The sequence below is a fragment of the Ciona intestinalis genome, unplaced genomic scaffold, assembly GCF_000224145.3.
Source record: "Ciona intestinalis unplaced genomic scaffold, KH HT000174.2, whole genome shotgun sequence".
Classification (NCBI taxonomy): domain Eukaryota; kingdom Metazoa; phylum Chordata; class Ascidiacea; order Phlebobranchia; family Cionidae; genus Ciona; species Ciona intestinalis.
Genome location: NW_004190496.2, coordinates 438,963 through 454,968, shown reverse-complemented (window position 1 = coordinate 454,968; position 16,006 = coordinate 438,963). Strand labels below are relative to the sequence as shown.

At 36.9% G+C, this 16,006-nt stretch overlaps 3 protein-coding genes across 4 annotated transcripts; all 3 read right to left on the bottom strand.

Moving 5' to 3' along the window:
* Positions 1-9: 9 nt before the first annotated feature.
* On the bottom strand, positions 10-6,124 carry LOC100181176 (tuberin-like). The gene is made up of 4 exons (XM_009863569.3): positions 5,616-6,124; positions 5,037-5,225; positions 2,323-4,673; positions 10-2,003 (listed from the first exon to the last, which is right to left on the bottom strand). The coding sequence occupies exons 1-4, from the start codon at positions 6,096-6,098 to the stop codon at positions 665-667; spliced, it is 4,362 nt and encodes a 1,453-aa protein (XP_009861871.1). The 5' UTR covers positions 6,099-6,124; the 3' UTR covers positions 10-664.
* On the bottom strand, positions 6,026-7,058 carry LOC108950472. Its single transcript, XM_018816309.2, has 2 exons — positions 6,901-7,058; positions 6,026-6,429 (listed from the first exon to the last, which is right to left on the bottom strand). The coding sequence occupies exons 1-2, from the start codon at positions 6,949-6,951 to the stop codon at positions 6,091-6,093; spliced, it is 390 nt and encodes a 129-aa protein (XP_018671854.1). The 5' UTR covers positions 6,952-7,058; the 3' UTR covers positions 6,026-6,090.
* A 579-nt stretch (positions 7,059-7,637) lies between these two features.
* LOC100177241 (sodium/glucose cotransporter 1) lies at positions 7,638-15,515 on the bottom strand. Of its 2 annotated transcripts, none has more exons than XM_018816307.2 (13): positions 15,337-15,515; positions 14,556-14,732; positions 13,973-14,137; positions 13,461-13,647; positions 12,333-12,538; positions 11,778-11,913; positions 11,112-11,228; positions 10,562-10,703; positions 9,939-10,107; positions 9,348-9,567; positions 8,750-8,824; positions 8,411-8,510; positions 7,638-8,250 (listed from the first exon to the last, which is right to left on the bottom strand). In XM_018816307.2, exons 1-10 carry the CDS (start codon positions 15,475-15,477, stop codon positions 9,358-9,360), a joined length of 1,650 nt encoding a protein of 549 aa, XP_018671852.1. In that variant the 5' UTR covers positions 15,478-15,515; the 3' UTR covers positions 7,638-8,250; positions 8,411-8,510; positions 8,750-8,824; positions 9,348-9,357. The 2 variants fall into 2 exon arrangements, with proteins under 2 accessions (XP_018671852.1, XP_018671853.1); XM_018816308.2 differs by lacking the exon at positions 15,337-15,515 and adding an exon at positions 14,824-14,989.
* Between the last annotated feature and the right edge of the window lie 491 nt (positions 15,516-16,006).

Sequence of the window (16,006 nt, the reverse complement as noted above, 5' to 3'; positions counted from 1 at the left end):
ATTATATTGTTTATGTAAACTTATACCAATTTTTAATACATCTTATTCTTGCAAGTAGTGACGAACACAGATGTTTTAACAAAAAAAAAAGACTTCTCACGTAACAACACAGTAAAATACAAAGAATAAAAAGGATTTTAGAGATTTTTAAAACTTGGTAAAATTTTCAAGGAAAAATTGTTTTGCTAAAGTTATTTCAAAATCGTTGTAGTATTTAGTTAACATATTAATAGCACCAAACAAACTTTCGAAACTCAAGAAGCCATGAAAATATAAATATTAAATAGGAATCAAATTAGTTTTAGTTATCATGTAGCCAGATAAAATATAAAGTGAAATAGGAAATATCATTTCTACATAATTAGTTAAAAATAAATTGAAAACGAAACACAGAAATTGTAAAAGTGATGCCAAGTATGCATCACAAAAAAGAAAACCAAGATGTCCCCTGTGAATAATATTCAATTCAGTAATCCAGGAGCACCAGTGTAATGATGTTTCAAGGTTATGTGTGACTGAGCTCTCAGCCGCCATTGTTAGTAGATTGGAGAAATAGTTGACGCGCAACAAATTTGTTTATCGATTTGCAGTACAGAATATACAAGGTAGCCCGGCCTGTTCTGCCATCCTAGGTTCGGTGCTTGTGAAGGAACACTGAAAATGGTTAAATATAATCGGAAAACTCATCAATTTGGTATTGTGGGTTACTAGTTGTGGAAGATGTGTTACCACTCTCTTGGATTGCCCTTGAACGGATACGCTTGATTTGATTTAAACGAGAAAGTGGTTTCGAAACGCAGTCACCGGGTTTATCTTTATGACGATAAGCTAGAGCTGCCATATTTGCATGGAGTGCGGTTTGTCGTACCACCATACCAAGGTGGTCGTTCGATACAATGCGCTTCTCGGTCATTTGGAGAATCACTTCAAGTTCAGGCTTGTGGTAATACAGTTCAACCTGGTTAAAGTTTGTATCTTTAGGTTTTATAATGATTTCAATTGATAGGAATTGTCCCTTTACCACACAGCCTGGGACATAGTCTTGGGATGTGTCATCGTCATATACTATCATTACATAATCATTACCAATATGCCTTTGCTTGCAACTGATGTCAGTGCCAGCATTAGGCATGAGTGTTGTTACATGAAACACCATCTGCATAATGTTTTCCTGCCATATGTAAGTGAACTGGCCATCTTCTTTCTCACTTTGATCAAGCCCGCCGAGATAAATATGCGACATATTGCAATCTGCTAAACAAACCAGTTTCCCCAATGTGTTTAGGAATTCTTGGTATCTAGTTGAACCATGTTCGTTGCTTAAAATGGCTCTTCCATCACTGCCTTGATACTCCCCAACGTAAACCACACCAGTGGACCAAATATCATAAGGCGTGATCCTGTCAAGAACTTGTACAGCTCTGTCTATCATGGGTGTGTCTGGTAGAAGCAACGGGAGATGCATTGAACCCTCCACTGCAGCAGTTTGGAAAAGTTGCAAAAAAATGAACGCAGGGGTAGAGAAATTTTCATCAGCTTTACTCTGTGTAGATTTAAACTGTGCTGCATACCCTGAAGCATTATTATTTTGCCCCGGATTTTGCAAGCGATTTGCTAATTTTCTCTTTGCCTTTTCAGCCGCACTTTGTGTGTTGGAACTTGCGCTGCCTAATGTACGGCTCCGCTGTCGGGGACGACTTAATTGTGGGGAAGAAACGGGCAGTACGGATTCACCATTAAGTTGCAAAGATACTTCACTAGTAAGTGAATTCACATTAGAATTTAAGTCTTGTGTTTGCTCAACTAATTGGAACTGATTACAATGCATCATCCAGCAAGAATTCCCAGACGGTCGTCTTACACAGATTTCTGCCCAAGTGGATGAACGTTCAGTGACGGGTTTCCTGCTTTTAGTTGCTACAGTTGCACCACTGTGCTGGTATAAAGGCAACAGTTGGTTGCCACTGTTTCGTAAAGTTGCACCACTGGATTTGTGACGATTTCTGTTGAAAAACAACAAAAATGATAGTAATGAATTTGGCTAACTAAATTCTATTCTGAATTTTTTATTTAAAATAGGTTGGACTTTTTTGCCTGTTATGTATTTCGTAGCACCAGATCCTTACTTTACTTTTTACACAAGAATCGTTCAGGGTTAGATAAAGCAACAAAGTAACATAAATGGTAACATGTAAGCAGGCACGAGGTGTATGAACACCCGTTTTATAACGACTGTCGTTTTACGTCCACGTGAGGATAAAGTAAGTCACATTCATTCACTCCCATAGTTTATTTATTTTCAGCTAGATAAATTAATTTCACCTGGATAACTGAACATCGCTTGTAGAAGTAGATTGCAGCTTCCCTGGTGCTTCCACCGACATTTTCCGTCTAGAAGGGGAGAAGTTGTAATAGTTATCTGGATCCGATGATGTCATCACATCGTTTTGCTGCGGAACACCCGTGGTTATTGTTATGAGTCTGTTGCCTAGCAACCAAGTTGAACTTTGACTCTTGCTGAGTTTAGTTTTCTTCAGAGCAGAATGTTCCATAACCGGTAAGCTGTTTGAAAAGACGTACCGTGCCATAAGGTCAATGCTGGATTCAATTAAACTGTGTTGAAGTGGGTCGTCCATGTTGTTTCGGTTGACAGTTTGTAGGTTACGAGTAACAAACTGAACTAATCCAGACCTGAAACTTAGTCTACATTTCACAAACCACATCGAGACAATGTTATGCGCAAGTGAGACGATGTATAGCGAGAATTTCGAAGGGTTAGCGTGGTGTAGTGCTATTGCAAACACACTTAAGTACTGGTCTTCAACAAAATCGGAGTAAAGATGGGGAAGTTGGGACAGAAAAGATAAAAGTTCTAAGACAGCGGTTGCTAGATGGACAGTGGCTGACATCTGTGACAGACGGAGCAGAATAGATGGGAGGAGTCTTATCATTGCATCGGGTTTCATCTCGATCATACATAAAGTAATTGCGTTTATGCATTGCTTGGAGCATTTGGTTGCGAATCCCAGTTCAAAACAACGAAGCATTTGGCGTTGGCGGGAGACGTCAACTTTGTTGTAAAATATCGTAAGTTTCGTGAGGACGTTCAAAGCGATCAGTTGCAGGTCAGCACGCTTCTCAGGTTTATTGTATAATGCCGCTATTCGGTTCGCACTCGACACAAAGTTGCTGAGAAGTTCCATCAAGCTGTCAATGTCATCTAATGATAAGCAAGTTGCAATCTGCTCATTTTCAAGCAGAACTAAAATATTGGTGATGACGGTTTGTAAGATGGGCCAATAGTTTTCATGCTCCATGCACTGGATGCATATCTGTATTATGCGCTGCAGATGAAGATAAACATAATCTGTGTCATTCACTATAGCAGGTTGCAGTCTTTTGCAAACAATATAAGATGAGAAACACTCAACATGCGAGAGTCGAGCTTGGTAGTTGTTGTTAACACGAATCTGAAAGAAAGTGTTGAAAATTTTCATCCGAGATTCCCATAAAATATAAGATTGCTCGGAAAAGTTTTCGACTTCATAATAATTTTCTATCAGCTGTATAAGAACTTCACACGCTTCTATTGAATGGCTTGCTAGAGATGTATGGAACTTTTCAAGGAAGATTTCAATTAATCCTTGTACAGCAGATGCCACAGCAATGAGGACAGTATTTTTCGGTACTTTTGGATCAGCTGGTGAAATACTGCCGGTGATTTTCTTGAGTAAACTTAGTAAGGTAAAATATTGGGTCGACGTACATAGAATACAAATTCGGGTTAAAAATTTAAGAGAATTTTCAATTACTTGTACGTTTGTTTCATCCGCTAAGTTCGAGAACTGCGGCAAAATAACTTTTTCCACAAGATCCGCTTCATGCTGCTGGAAATTGTTGGAAACGATATTCATCTCCAATTCTAACAGTTGCAACCTCACTGCGGGGTTCATGTCGTTGCTATAGAATCTATCTATTAGAACTTTGAGCTTAACGATCCAGTTTTCTATTGAAGGGCTTAATAAATGCATTTTGTAAGTTAGAAGGTTGATAACAGACTCTGTAGGTCTATGTAGAATCTGCTGTTCGATTATTTCATTCAGTCTTTCCTTGGAGCCAGTAAATGCTTGAATCTGGCATAAGTTTTCCACAATACTTAGCAGCTCATGAGTTTTCTCTTTCAAAGGGGCGACTCTTTCAGTGTTCTTACTGCCCTTTAAAATACAAAGCAATTTCTCGATAATGTTAAGCATATTGTCCCATGCTGAAACTTGTAGCTCATGACCAAACTTTTTGACCAGTCTGTGACAAGTCAGCACTACTTCAAAGGCGAGCATTAAGTTATGACTTTTTAACGCATATTCAAAGGAAGGTAGAATAGACTGTGGGGTGTACATTAAACTTTTCACACATTTAGACCCCCATAAGCCCATTCCAATGAAAAAAATTGCGCTTTGTATTTTCGGGTATGTTTCTTGCTTTGCATCACCTTGAAGGATTTCTAATAGAGTCTGTATACAGCTATACCCCAAGTGAGTTCCCATTAAGTTTCTCATTAGATTCCAACTAAAGTCACAACATTCTTTAATATTCAATGTGTGGCAAAGTGTGTTAATGGCATCATTAGTGCATTGCTTTGGGAGAGCTTTGTAAGTGATCAGAGCTTCCAACACCTGAAAAGATAAAGTGGTTTATTTACTTTTATTTAAATTTCACTTTTTATTTAGTTTTTTTACTGATTTTTTTTAACTCTATTTACTTTTTTGAATTCCTATATACTTCTATTCACAATACTGAAACCAGTTTCTCTTTTAATTTTACAATATCATAGTACAATACCATGGTATAACCTGTGTACACATTAAATAAGTGATAATGTAATAAAGAGCTCCCTAGTTTTGTTAAACACAGGCGTGAATATGAAGAAAAAAATTTAAAGAGCACAAAGGCGAGTTGAGTTATGCAACACTGAGAATATGAGTTGCCATCAGAATCTGCTAGTTCAAATATACATCAAGGAATTCTACAAAACAAACCTTGAGACTGCATTCATATTGTTCCACAGAAGAACAAGAAGTGCAACTTGTGCACACGCTACGTACAATACCATGAATGGTTTCCTCTGTAAGATGAGATGAATTAAACTTGATGACATTACACAACATATCTATGTACAAAGCATTTGAACCCATACATTCCATCCATTGTACCAAATGTGGACCAATCTGTAATATTTAAAAGTAAAGGTTAAAATATGAATTAAGTCATAATAAGAGGGGAAGTGGCATGTCTATTTCCAGTGGAAGTTTATTCATAACGTCAAACTAACGAATGACGAGAGTAACCGATAAGAAATGTTAGGTGAAGGAAACTTATACACAACGCATTATAACACGGGTGTTCTGATTCATACACCTCATGGTCGCTTAGGAGTTACCACGTATGTAACTTATTTATACTCGTGTGGCAGGGCAACGACAGTTGTTATAACACAAGTGTTCTGTTTCATACACCTCATGCTTACCAGTTACCTTGTGTGTAAATTTTGTGGGAGATTATTTTTTAGAATCAATGACAACCTATTAGAAATCAATGTTTTACAAACTATTACTCACTTCTTCCTCAAGCATAAATAAGTTCTTTCCATGTTCAGTAAGAACATAAATAATTTCCATCACGTTTTCGACATCAGATTTCTCAGTAAAAACATGTTTTCCCACTTCAGCGTATAACAACGCACGCAGCATGCTTAAGTGGCGGTGTTGTTTAGTTATCAGTGTCTTTAAAAACATGAAATATTCACTTCGAACGTTTAAGTCCATTGTGGGAAGAAGTTGGTCTTTTGTATCCAGCCACAGCTTTTCGATTACGTCGCAATCAATTTGAACATTTGACAAAACTCTTTCAAATTCTCTCAAACGTTTCATGCGCTCTTCTGGATTATTATTTGATGAAATGGCCAACCAAAAGTCATCGCTCACAACAGAATTAGTAGATTGCTGCAAATCAGCCACATCTACTGATGTTTGGGTTTTATGAGACGACAGCAGGTTTTTAAATCTGCTTCTTAAGCTGCTCGCTTCTTTATTATCACTCATGTTTTCTTTGGTTTAATTCAAATAGTTTGTCAGATAGAGCTGACGCAAATGAGGACCTATATTTCAAACTAACAGTGTCGAGAAAAGCATAAATTGTCTCAAAACGTTCACCTAAAACTGATGTACTTCGATAAGCCTCTTCAACTTTAGAGTTATTTTCTTCTACAACAAAAAACCCAGTGCTAGTGAGTTCTAGTGTAAAGAAAGCAGATTCCAATGTTGTAATATGCAGCAGGGTCGGGTTGTTTACTGGAACAACAACACTTGTGACAGCAAACTTTATTTCAGAAGCAATTGATTGGATCTCATTCACTAATTCATTATAATCCATCTAAAAAAAGATTTGGGCACTTGTGCAGAATCTTCCGGTACATAGCAGAATAGGCTGGTGGAAAGTGTTAGAGGTTGGTGGTTTAGGGGGTTAGTGGTTATTTATAAGGGGTAGTGGTTATAGGGGTTAGTGGTTTAGGGGTTAGTGGTTTAGGGGATTAGTGGTTATAGGGGTTAGTGGTTATAGGGGTTAGTGGTTATAGGGGTTAGTGGTTAGCAAATAAGGTAGGTGGAAGATTCTTTACTAGCACCAAGATTTGGCCTATAGTTACAAAGTTTTCCTTCTTTTGTGCTAACCACGTAAAACCACCAACCCTTAACTAATAATCCGTAACTATACCAACGTAACACTTTCCACCAGCCTAATATGTAATGTACCGGAGAATTCTTTACTATATTGCCAAACGATTTATAAACAAAGCTAACTTTGCATTATGTGCAGAGATTTAAAGATAAACTTATCATTACTTACACAGTAAGTTATTAACCTGTACATTTGTATCACATGCGCATCGGCAATCATTTCGGACAACACTTATTTACTGACGACGGATACTACGGAAACTACGGATTCTTATCTCACACTGTTTTCTTTGGTTTCCAATATTGGTCTGCAGTGCGGATTTGCGAATAAATCTGTTCCATTATTTATCAAATCGAAGTTCCCTGCTACCGTTGTTGGCATATGTTTTTTTGGGCAAGACACCTAAGGGCAATTCCTCCAACCCAGTGCACCAGGGGTCACAAACGGCCTGTCTAAAGACTCTCGTGTCTATATCGTCAGCCATACAGAAAAACGTTCACCACAAAGTTAAGAACTTATAAGCGGGCACGAGGTGTATAAAACAGAACGCCCGTGTACTTGCGTTTCAAAATGTATGCAATCCGTTCCAAAACACAAAACGAAACTGAATGCACTGCATCCCTCGTACAGGCCATAATATATACCTTACTTTAAAGGATGCAAGAATATTGGTAACGGGTTCAAGGCTTGTCACTGTTACTATTACGGGCGTGTGTATCCTTGAGCAAGACACAGCAATTGCTCCAATTCAAACCAGTGGTCGCTAATGGATTTTCCTAATAACCACTCAAACATAAAAAAAATCCCCAAAAATAGTCACTCACAAAGTAACATATGAGTAACTAGTAAGCAGCCACAAGGTGTATGAAACAAGAAAAAAAAGTGTTTTAATCAGAAGCACAACATGCACGCAAGTGAATGTATTTGTACGATGGCATACTGAATTTACAATTACCTCATAGTTAAACATTTCTTATAGCGGTGATAAATTTATAAACATCAAGATACGATTATCAAAATTATTAAACAATACTCTAGTATTTAATTCTATAAAGACTTATCTATGGTGGTTTTCAAGTTAAACTATGCTAGATGGGTTTTTAAGAAACAATGTAGTACTGTGGGGAAAGATGGATACAATTAGCACCTAAAGCCTATATTTTCTTATGGTGTATTAACAAATATCAGTGCTCTTTTAGAGTTACAAAGCCATTTAATTCTGTAAGTAGTAATTGTTCATTACCTATGTGACCTTAAAAAAAAACAAAAACATGTTCTATCTTACTTCACCCAACTATATTTCTTATGCATAGAATCCAAAGAGAAAGACACCGGCTGCAACCATAACCACTGCCCCGATATTGACAAAGATGGCCGGCCATTTCTCCTCCGTTATATCCAGCATAGAAATCTTCATGGCTTCTGCTTCTTCAGTTGATATTTGCTGGCTTTGCCCGTCGTCCAGACCACAGAATAAATCTATTGCTTTGCGCCAAAATGGTTTGGGGGCAGCTGGCTCTGCATGAAAAATATAGTAAAGTAACATAATTATCCTCACGTGGTGGGGTAATGACAATTGTTATAACACAGGTGTTCAAACACACCACTAGCATTGAGTTACCATGTATGTAACTTTGTGAGTGATTAGGAAAAAATAAAAAAAACAAATCAAACACACCGCTAGCATTGCTGCTATGCATTGAATCGTTGTCACCCAGCCCTTCTTCCATTTTAAATGCGCCGTTCAATGTTCCATTTCCATTCTCTTCAACTTTCGGCTGGAACCAAACGTAAAATAAAGTAGTGCGGAGTCAAATTTGGTACTACAAAGAATATTATGGAATTGTATACCCATACCTGCAAAACTCTAAAAGAGGGGAGTTAAATGTTAAAACACGGTCATAAAATATGGGATTCAGCTGCTAACGGTATCTCATCTTACCAAACAGTAATATTATCAAACAAATGCAGTTATGATTTTTAACAAATTTACAGATTTAAGAAAATAAAGTTTTACCTTTTTCTGGTAGAATACATTAAGAGGGATCCTTTTTCGTTTGCTGTATCGGTTCCAGTATGTAAGTCTCACCAACTGTTGTGTAATGTTTACTTGTAAATGACACCAATGCAATTAATATTTAACAGAATCATTACACGCACATAGCAGTGCAAATATTATTTAGTGATCACATAGAAACTTGGAATGTAATGTAACTTGCTTTACCCTTGCATGCATAAAAAATGACGGAAGTTATAACACAGGTGTTCTGTTTCATTCACCTTGTGCTCACTAACGAGTTACCATGTATGTAACTTATTTATCCTCGTGTGGCTGGAAAACGTCAGTCGGTATAACATGGGTGTTCTGTTTCATACACACAGTGCACATTTACCAAATACCAGTATGTAACTTATTTGTTTTTGCATGGCGGTGCAATGACAGTCGTTATAACAAGAGTGTTCTGTTTCATACAACTCGTGCTCGCTTATGAGTGACCATGTATGTAACTTTGTGAGTATTTATTTTCTCTGTAGGTTATGACTTGGATATTCTGTAGGGTGTGTTTCCCACTGTGCCACAGCGCTGGCAAACTTACAAAACCTAACCCACTTACACATTTCTCATCAATAGGCGGCGTGACCAGTGAAACACAGATCGAGATTGCTGCAGTCACACACAGCAATATCATTGCAAAGTAGAGATAATGAACTTTGGATAAGATAGTTGGCCTGTTGTCTGGTTTCCCACACGCCGGAGAAGGCATGGCAAACTCGAATATCATGCGAACAATCCCAATAAAAATTCCACAAGCTTTCAATCCCCAAAATTGTGCCCTGGTGTAGCAATATGGTATAATTAAATAATAATGCAGATGTACATTGTTTTTTATAAATGGGTTAAGATTGGGTAAAGATAGAGGAAAAATTTTCATTTTATTTTCTTGTACTATTTTGTAGCAAAGAAGGTGTATTTAAAGAAATATATAAAGCTGTACAATATGTTTCCAAAAGAGCAGTGCTAAGTTGGGGAAAGCATAGTCAGGAAGTACTGAATCTAATTGCTATAAAATATCACAGTTTACTCCATAGTACTATTAATTTATAATATGTTTTATGGTAATTATGCTAATAAAAATGAATGGTATAAATAACTGACCAATAGTATTACAATGAAGATACAAGTTATAGTTGAAAATCTGGCTTACAGGTTCATTAAGTCTTGGCCAAAACACAGCCATAACGAAAACAGCTGTAATTGGAGGTGCCAAGAAACTGGTGATTGATTGAATGTAGTCGAAAAGCCGGCCGTCGGAAAAAGCCTGAATGATCGGTACCCATGCAATGCTAATCCCGACCATAACAAGTATAAATACTCTGAAACAAAAGCAATCAATCATGGGTTAATTAAAGTGTGGGTGGGAGGCTGGCAGGTATTAAATGGTCAATGCGTCGTAGAAAATTAAAAATAAATGCACCTGCCAACTAGCGATCTCTCTTTTTTATTTTAGTTGCGGCAGGTTCTAAGAGTCATTTTGTCATAAAAATCAATGCACTTGCCAATGCCAACTACCAATCAGTTTTTCCTTTTTTATTGTATGCCTGAAGACATATTATTGACCACTGCGTTGGAGCAGAGACCTCAAAGTGTTCACCGGCAGGTTTTAAAAGTCATTTTGCCATAATTGCCAGTGCCACCTATCAATCTTTTTTTTTCTTTTTTTGCATGGTAGAAAATTTTGAAAACAAATTATTTGCCACTGGGTTGAAAACCTCAAGAGTGTGTACTGGCAGCTTTTAAGACCACACTGTATGGAAAAAAATCATCCACCTGCCCACTATCATTTGTTCTCTGTTCTTGGCTTTTGGCCGGATCTTCATCCAAATGTCGCAAGTGAATAAAGTGCTGGCGCTGTTGAACACGGACGTGAGGGAAGACATCAACGCAGCGATCATCACAGCAAGCAGAAGCCCTTGAACCATAACACTTGATCATTATTCAAGATTAATTAAGGAAAAAACAACCAACTGCAAAATATAAGAAATATATGTTTCGCTTAAATGGTATCCTTAGTCTCTGGTTCAAGGACAAGCACGAGTCTTAGAACCAAAACTCTTAATTATTATTCAGGATCTGGTGCCACCATCTTGTAAAACTTAAAAAGCAACACACAAGAAGTAGATCTATATATATATTAGTTATAATTATTTAACTGAGAAATATATTTTTTAATTACTACAATTGCTTGGACTTGATTTTTGTCTGTTACATTTTTATAGCACCAGATCATTACTGCACACAAGAATCGTCCAACTGTATGAACATCAGATCAGGGTAAGATTCACTGAATTTATGAGAAGTTATACTAGTTATAACTGACCTTTTAGTCCAACTGGCATAATGAACAACACAAGCTTAGCGTATGCATAGTTGGTGCAACCAGTAGGCGAGCCACAAACTTTAATGCATTCTTCTGGTAGAGAACAACCAATTTGATCTGTTGAATAAAACAGGTTTAATTACTGGTGAAGAATCTTAAACTTAAGCACAACTATTAACCCTTCTGTTACTTCTGCTACCAGGCATAGTGCAAACAATATATCAGTGGCTCATCTGGTATGAAAACGTATAGTGTATTTCCAACGTTTCGTCTGCCATACGGCGAGACTTCATCAGAAAGAAGTTTTAATATTGTTTAATATTCCAGTGCTAGTAAAGAATATACCCCATAAATGTTTAGTCTAATCTGTAAAACCTCCAACTATCTACGGGAGTCGTAAGGATACGATTTATAATTCTCTCAATGATCTTTGTTTACTACCAAAAAGGGCGAGAAACTAGAATGAAAAGGTGTCCCATCTTATCCCAATCCTACTATAAGTTTAGCCAGTGGCGCAGCCAGGGAGGGTTTAGGGGGTCACGACCCCCCCCCTTATAAAAAAAAAAAAAAATTAAACAAAAAAAAATTTTGAACATTTTTCGAAAAACCCTTCCTCCCTTTTTTCCTGGCTGCACCACTGGGTCCAGCACACACACATTTACTTACCAGGAAATATAATCCTGCTAATCATCCCAACCATAACCATCATGTACATTGGAAGCACCTTCAATGTACCAGCCAATACGCAGCCACCTTTAGCATGAGATAAGTTCTTGGCAGCCAATGTTCTTTGCACAATAACCTGAAATATAGTAGGGTGGGGTAAAATGGGACATGTTTCATTCTCTTTTCTCGCCCTATTTGATAGTAAAGAAACTATTTTATAGAATTAGCAGTTGCCCGTGACTCTATAAAAACTTTGTTAATCGTTTTAGTTGTAGAAATATGGGATTTAGGTGCTAACAGTATCACATCTTATCAGACAGTAATACATGTTGTGTTTATTTTGCATTTTGTTTTAAACTATATAGTATTTAGAAAATTAGTTCTGGACTAGTGAAGAATCCTCCAGTACAATATATATTAGGCTGGGGGGAAGTGTTCCAGGTTGGTGGTTAGGGTTTAGTTAGGGTTAGGTGGCCATAAGGTTTAGTAGCCAGCAGATACAGCAGGGAAGAATATGTACTAGAACCAATTGTTAATTTGTAAAACAATTTCTACCTGATCGGTACACCAGTACCATGTTGCGATTATTGTAATTCCGAAGATCATTCCTGGCCACGGGAGGTCGCTGTCGATTGGGTCACGGAATACGTGGAAGGCGTCGGAACGAGGTAATCCACATGAAGTGTTCGTGTTCCGTTTACTTGGAATTGCAGCAAAATATTCGGGTTCCAGTTGATTGTAGCCACCAATGTAATCAAAGGCTGCAAAGATTTAAATATAATAATTGAAAACTGTTTGTAATCGCTTTTATAGATATAATGTAACTTGATTTATCCCCACATAGCTGAAAAACGACAGTCGTTATAACAGGGGTGTTCTGTTTTATACATCTCATGCAAGCTTACGAGTTACCATGTATATAACTAAACTTTGTGAAGATTTTTTGTAAGAATGAGAATTTATACATTAAGTGACTCCTGGGTCGGAGCAATTGCTGTTTAGTAAGAAAATCCCACTAATTGTATTCTTACAAATAGCTGGTGTGAAATACTTTTAAAAACTGGGATTTCAAATAAATTTACTGCTAATTAATCTGAAGGTACCTTTAAATCAAACTAAGAGTTTTTAAAAACTTTTGCATATTTTCTGAAGTTAATATATATAATATACTAAATATATTTGTAAGTCGCACTGGTTCCATTGACCGGAGTAAATGATGGAAAATTACAATGAAAGTTAATATTTAACATTGTGTTGTTTTTTTAACCTTTGAGTATGACGTGCATGTAAAGTCAATTGTGATTTCGAAAGTCATTCTTAAACATTTAAAAAACATTAGGTACGACAAAAATGGTTTGGTTGTTTCCAAATTGTAGAGAAGACGGATGAAGTTTACAATATATATAACACCACATGTATACCGATGTCTAGGGGACATAGTATGGTAGTGAAAATTGATTGGCGCATGTTCTCCCATATTTTAACACTGATGTTTAACAGTGCCTTGGCTTACGTTTTATACAGCCTTTTTGTTTATCATGGGGCACATAGAAAAAAGAATTAAAACAAGTTTTGTACATCGCGCAAAATGTTACATACATGGCCATTTGGACACTAATTGTATGAAGCAGAACACCCGTGTTTAACAAATGACATTTCCCAGCCGCATTCATTCCTACTTACATAGCCCCATCATGACCAAACCACCGATCAACATGATAAATGTTTGAGCTGTATCTGTATAAATAACTGCAGCAAGACCTCCTGTAACAGTGTACAAAGCTGTGATAGCAAGCAATATACAGATGGCCAAGTACAAGTTCCAACCAAGCGCTTCTTCGATGAATATTGCTCCAGCAAAAAGATCAGCCTGCCATTTATGTGAAATGTATTTAGAAAACCATAACTTAACCGTATTATAATTGTTATATAGTATTTGGGGTAAGATGGATACAGTTAGCACCTAAATCTATTATTTCCCTTCGTGTTTTAACAACTAACAATGGAATTCTCCTTTCTTGTCTAACTTGGGAGTAAACAAAGAATATTTACGGAATTATATACCCGTATCAGCACACCTCTAAAAAAGAGTTGTTAATTGTTTAAACACACAATTAGGAAATATGCGATTTTGGTGCTAATGCTATTCTACCTTACCCCACAGTTACATGAAAATATCCGTTAAAAAAATTCACCGATATTTTTGTAAAGATGTAGAGAATAAGTGAGAGCAGGGAGAGAGACATTCGGATCCGTTGGCCTCCAAATCTTTCTCTCAGATATTCGGGCATCGTTACCACACCAGATGCGATGTAGACCGGTGCAAAAAGCCAGCCGAGGAAAAGCAGTGTCACGACAGCCTGCAATGAAATGCTGCATAAATATTTGAACACCGAATAAATGATTAACGTAACACAGTCGCATTTTTATTGCTAGATTGCTGCAGCGAAAAGGTTTATATAGTATTCTAAGGTGGGGTGATGGGTAACTCTGGCCAAAATTTTCCATGCCACGTTGCGGTACCTCAAATAAAATACATCATATTTTGTAACTAGAAAATTGTATAAATATATATATATGTTGGTGTTAGATGGGACACCGTTTCATTTTATTTACTCATGCCATTTGGTAAAAAAAAATCCCATAGAACGTTGTTAATTCAATTGTTTAAACCCTAATCAGGATGTTTGGGATAGTATGTTTCAAAGGTGTCTCATCTTACCCCACAGTACTACAACATAAATATTCCTCAATTGATTTAAACTAAATACGACTCACGTTCCATTCAAAAGATCCTTGGGCAATACCCGATGCCGCACCTGTTCCTGCAAGGCCTACAAAATGCCCGCTGCCAATGTTACTGCTAAAAAGTGACGCGCCGACCGGGAACCAAGTGATGTCCCTACCGGCAAGGAAGAACCCGCTAACGTTGCTTCTGTTCGTCCGACACATCGCCTAGACAGAATTAATTGTAGTTTAAGTCCATAAATAGCAATGACTTTTTTGTACGGTGATTAAACGGGTACATTGGAATGAAATATAATACCTGCTTTATCTTCGCGTAGCGGGTCAACGACAGTCGCACTCATTTTTGTAACGTATGGCTGACAATTTAGACGACCCATTAGGGGCCACTATGTTAAAGCAAATGTAATGACGAAATAGATTAAATAAAGTGTTACAATATCCCTGAAACATTTTAAAGTAAATAAAAAAATCGAAACCTGTAAACATGGGGATTCCCCTATTACAACAACAGTATTGGCGCGAAAACATGTGTCAGCAAAAAGTGGGGACAAAACTTAAAGGAAAGGAAATATTTGTTCAAAATTTCAAAATTTTTGACAAAACAACAGCGTTTTCGTTAAGGTATTTTTCATTGCTGAAACCAAAAGTAACTCACACTCACAAAGTTACATGCGTGGTAACTCGTAAGCGGACATATCGTATATAAAACAGAACATCCGTGTTATAACGAGTGTCGTTTTCACGCGAGGATAGAGAAAGTTACATTCATTCAATCAAATCGCTTCCTCTTTAAAAATAAAATATAACTTACCCATATCCCCACAGCTAAGATAACAGCAAAATATGCAACAATTACTCCGATATCCGCCGCTTCCAAACCTGCTTCTGGCAAAGGTGGTTCGGTGGTGTCAGTTGTACCGGTAACTTCGGTCACAAACACAGTTGAAGCCATATTTATTTTCAACCGCGATTCTCTAAAGCGAACCAATATTTAACAAAAGTATTAATAAAGGTGAAGGTAATTTTATAACTATAGTAAAGCGGGGGAATATGGGAAATATTTTCATTCTATTTTTTCGTCCAAATTGGTAGTAAACAAAGATCACTCAAAGAATTATGAAACTGTATCTTCACGACTCCCATAGACCGTTGTTAAATGGTTAATACACGATCAGAATATTTAGATATTATGTGCTAATGATGTCCCATCTTACCGAACAGTACTATATATGATTAACCGATTGTCAAACTTAAAAAAATGAAAATTTTTCTTTATCTTGTAAAGTTAACTGTATTTTATAACTATAACCAAACAGGTCTCAAAAGTATTCTCATTTATCTGTCTAAACCTTTAACTACTCGAGCCAATGGACGCGTATAATTTTAAACTAACTAGTTATATAATACAGGTCACTACGTATAGTCCTACATCTGCGACAGGTACACTGTGTTAATAAGTAAGTGATTGAACTTTATTTTGG

Coding starts and splice junctions, on each gene's coding strand:
- LOC100181176 (XM_009863569.3), bottom strand. CDS start 6,098: ATGAGTGATAATAAAGAAGCGAGCAGCTTAAGAAGCAGATTTAAAAAC. Junction 5,226..5,615: donor TATTTATGCTTGAGGAAGAA/GTGAGTAATAGT, acceptor TAAATATTACAG/ATTGGTCCACATTTGGTACA. Junction 2,004..2,322: donor AGCGATGTTCAGTTATCCAG/GTGAAATTAATT, acceptor GTTTTTCAACAG/AAATCGTCACAAATCCAGTG.
- LOC108950472 (XM_018816309.2), bottom strand. CDS start 6,951: ATGATTGCCGATGCGCATGTGATACAAATGTACAGGTTAATAACTTAC. Junction 6,430..6,900: donor ACAGGTTAATAACTTACTGT/GTAAGTAATGAT, acceptor ATCTTTTTTTAG/ATGGATTATAATGAATTAGT.
- LOC100177241 (XM_018816307.2), bottom strand. CDS start 15,477: ATGGCTTCAACTGTGTTTGTGACCGAAGTTACCGGTACAACTGACACC. Junction 14,733..15,336: donor TCTTAGCTGTGGGGATATGG/GTAAGTTATATT, acceptor AATTCTGTCTAG/GCGATGTGTCGGACGAACAG. Junction 11,914..12,332: donor GGTACTGGTGTACCGATCAG/GTAGAAATTGTT, acceptor ACTATATTTCAG/GTTATTGTGCAAAGAACATT.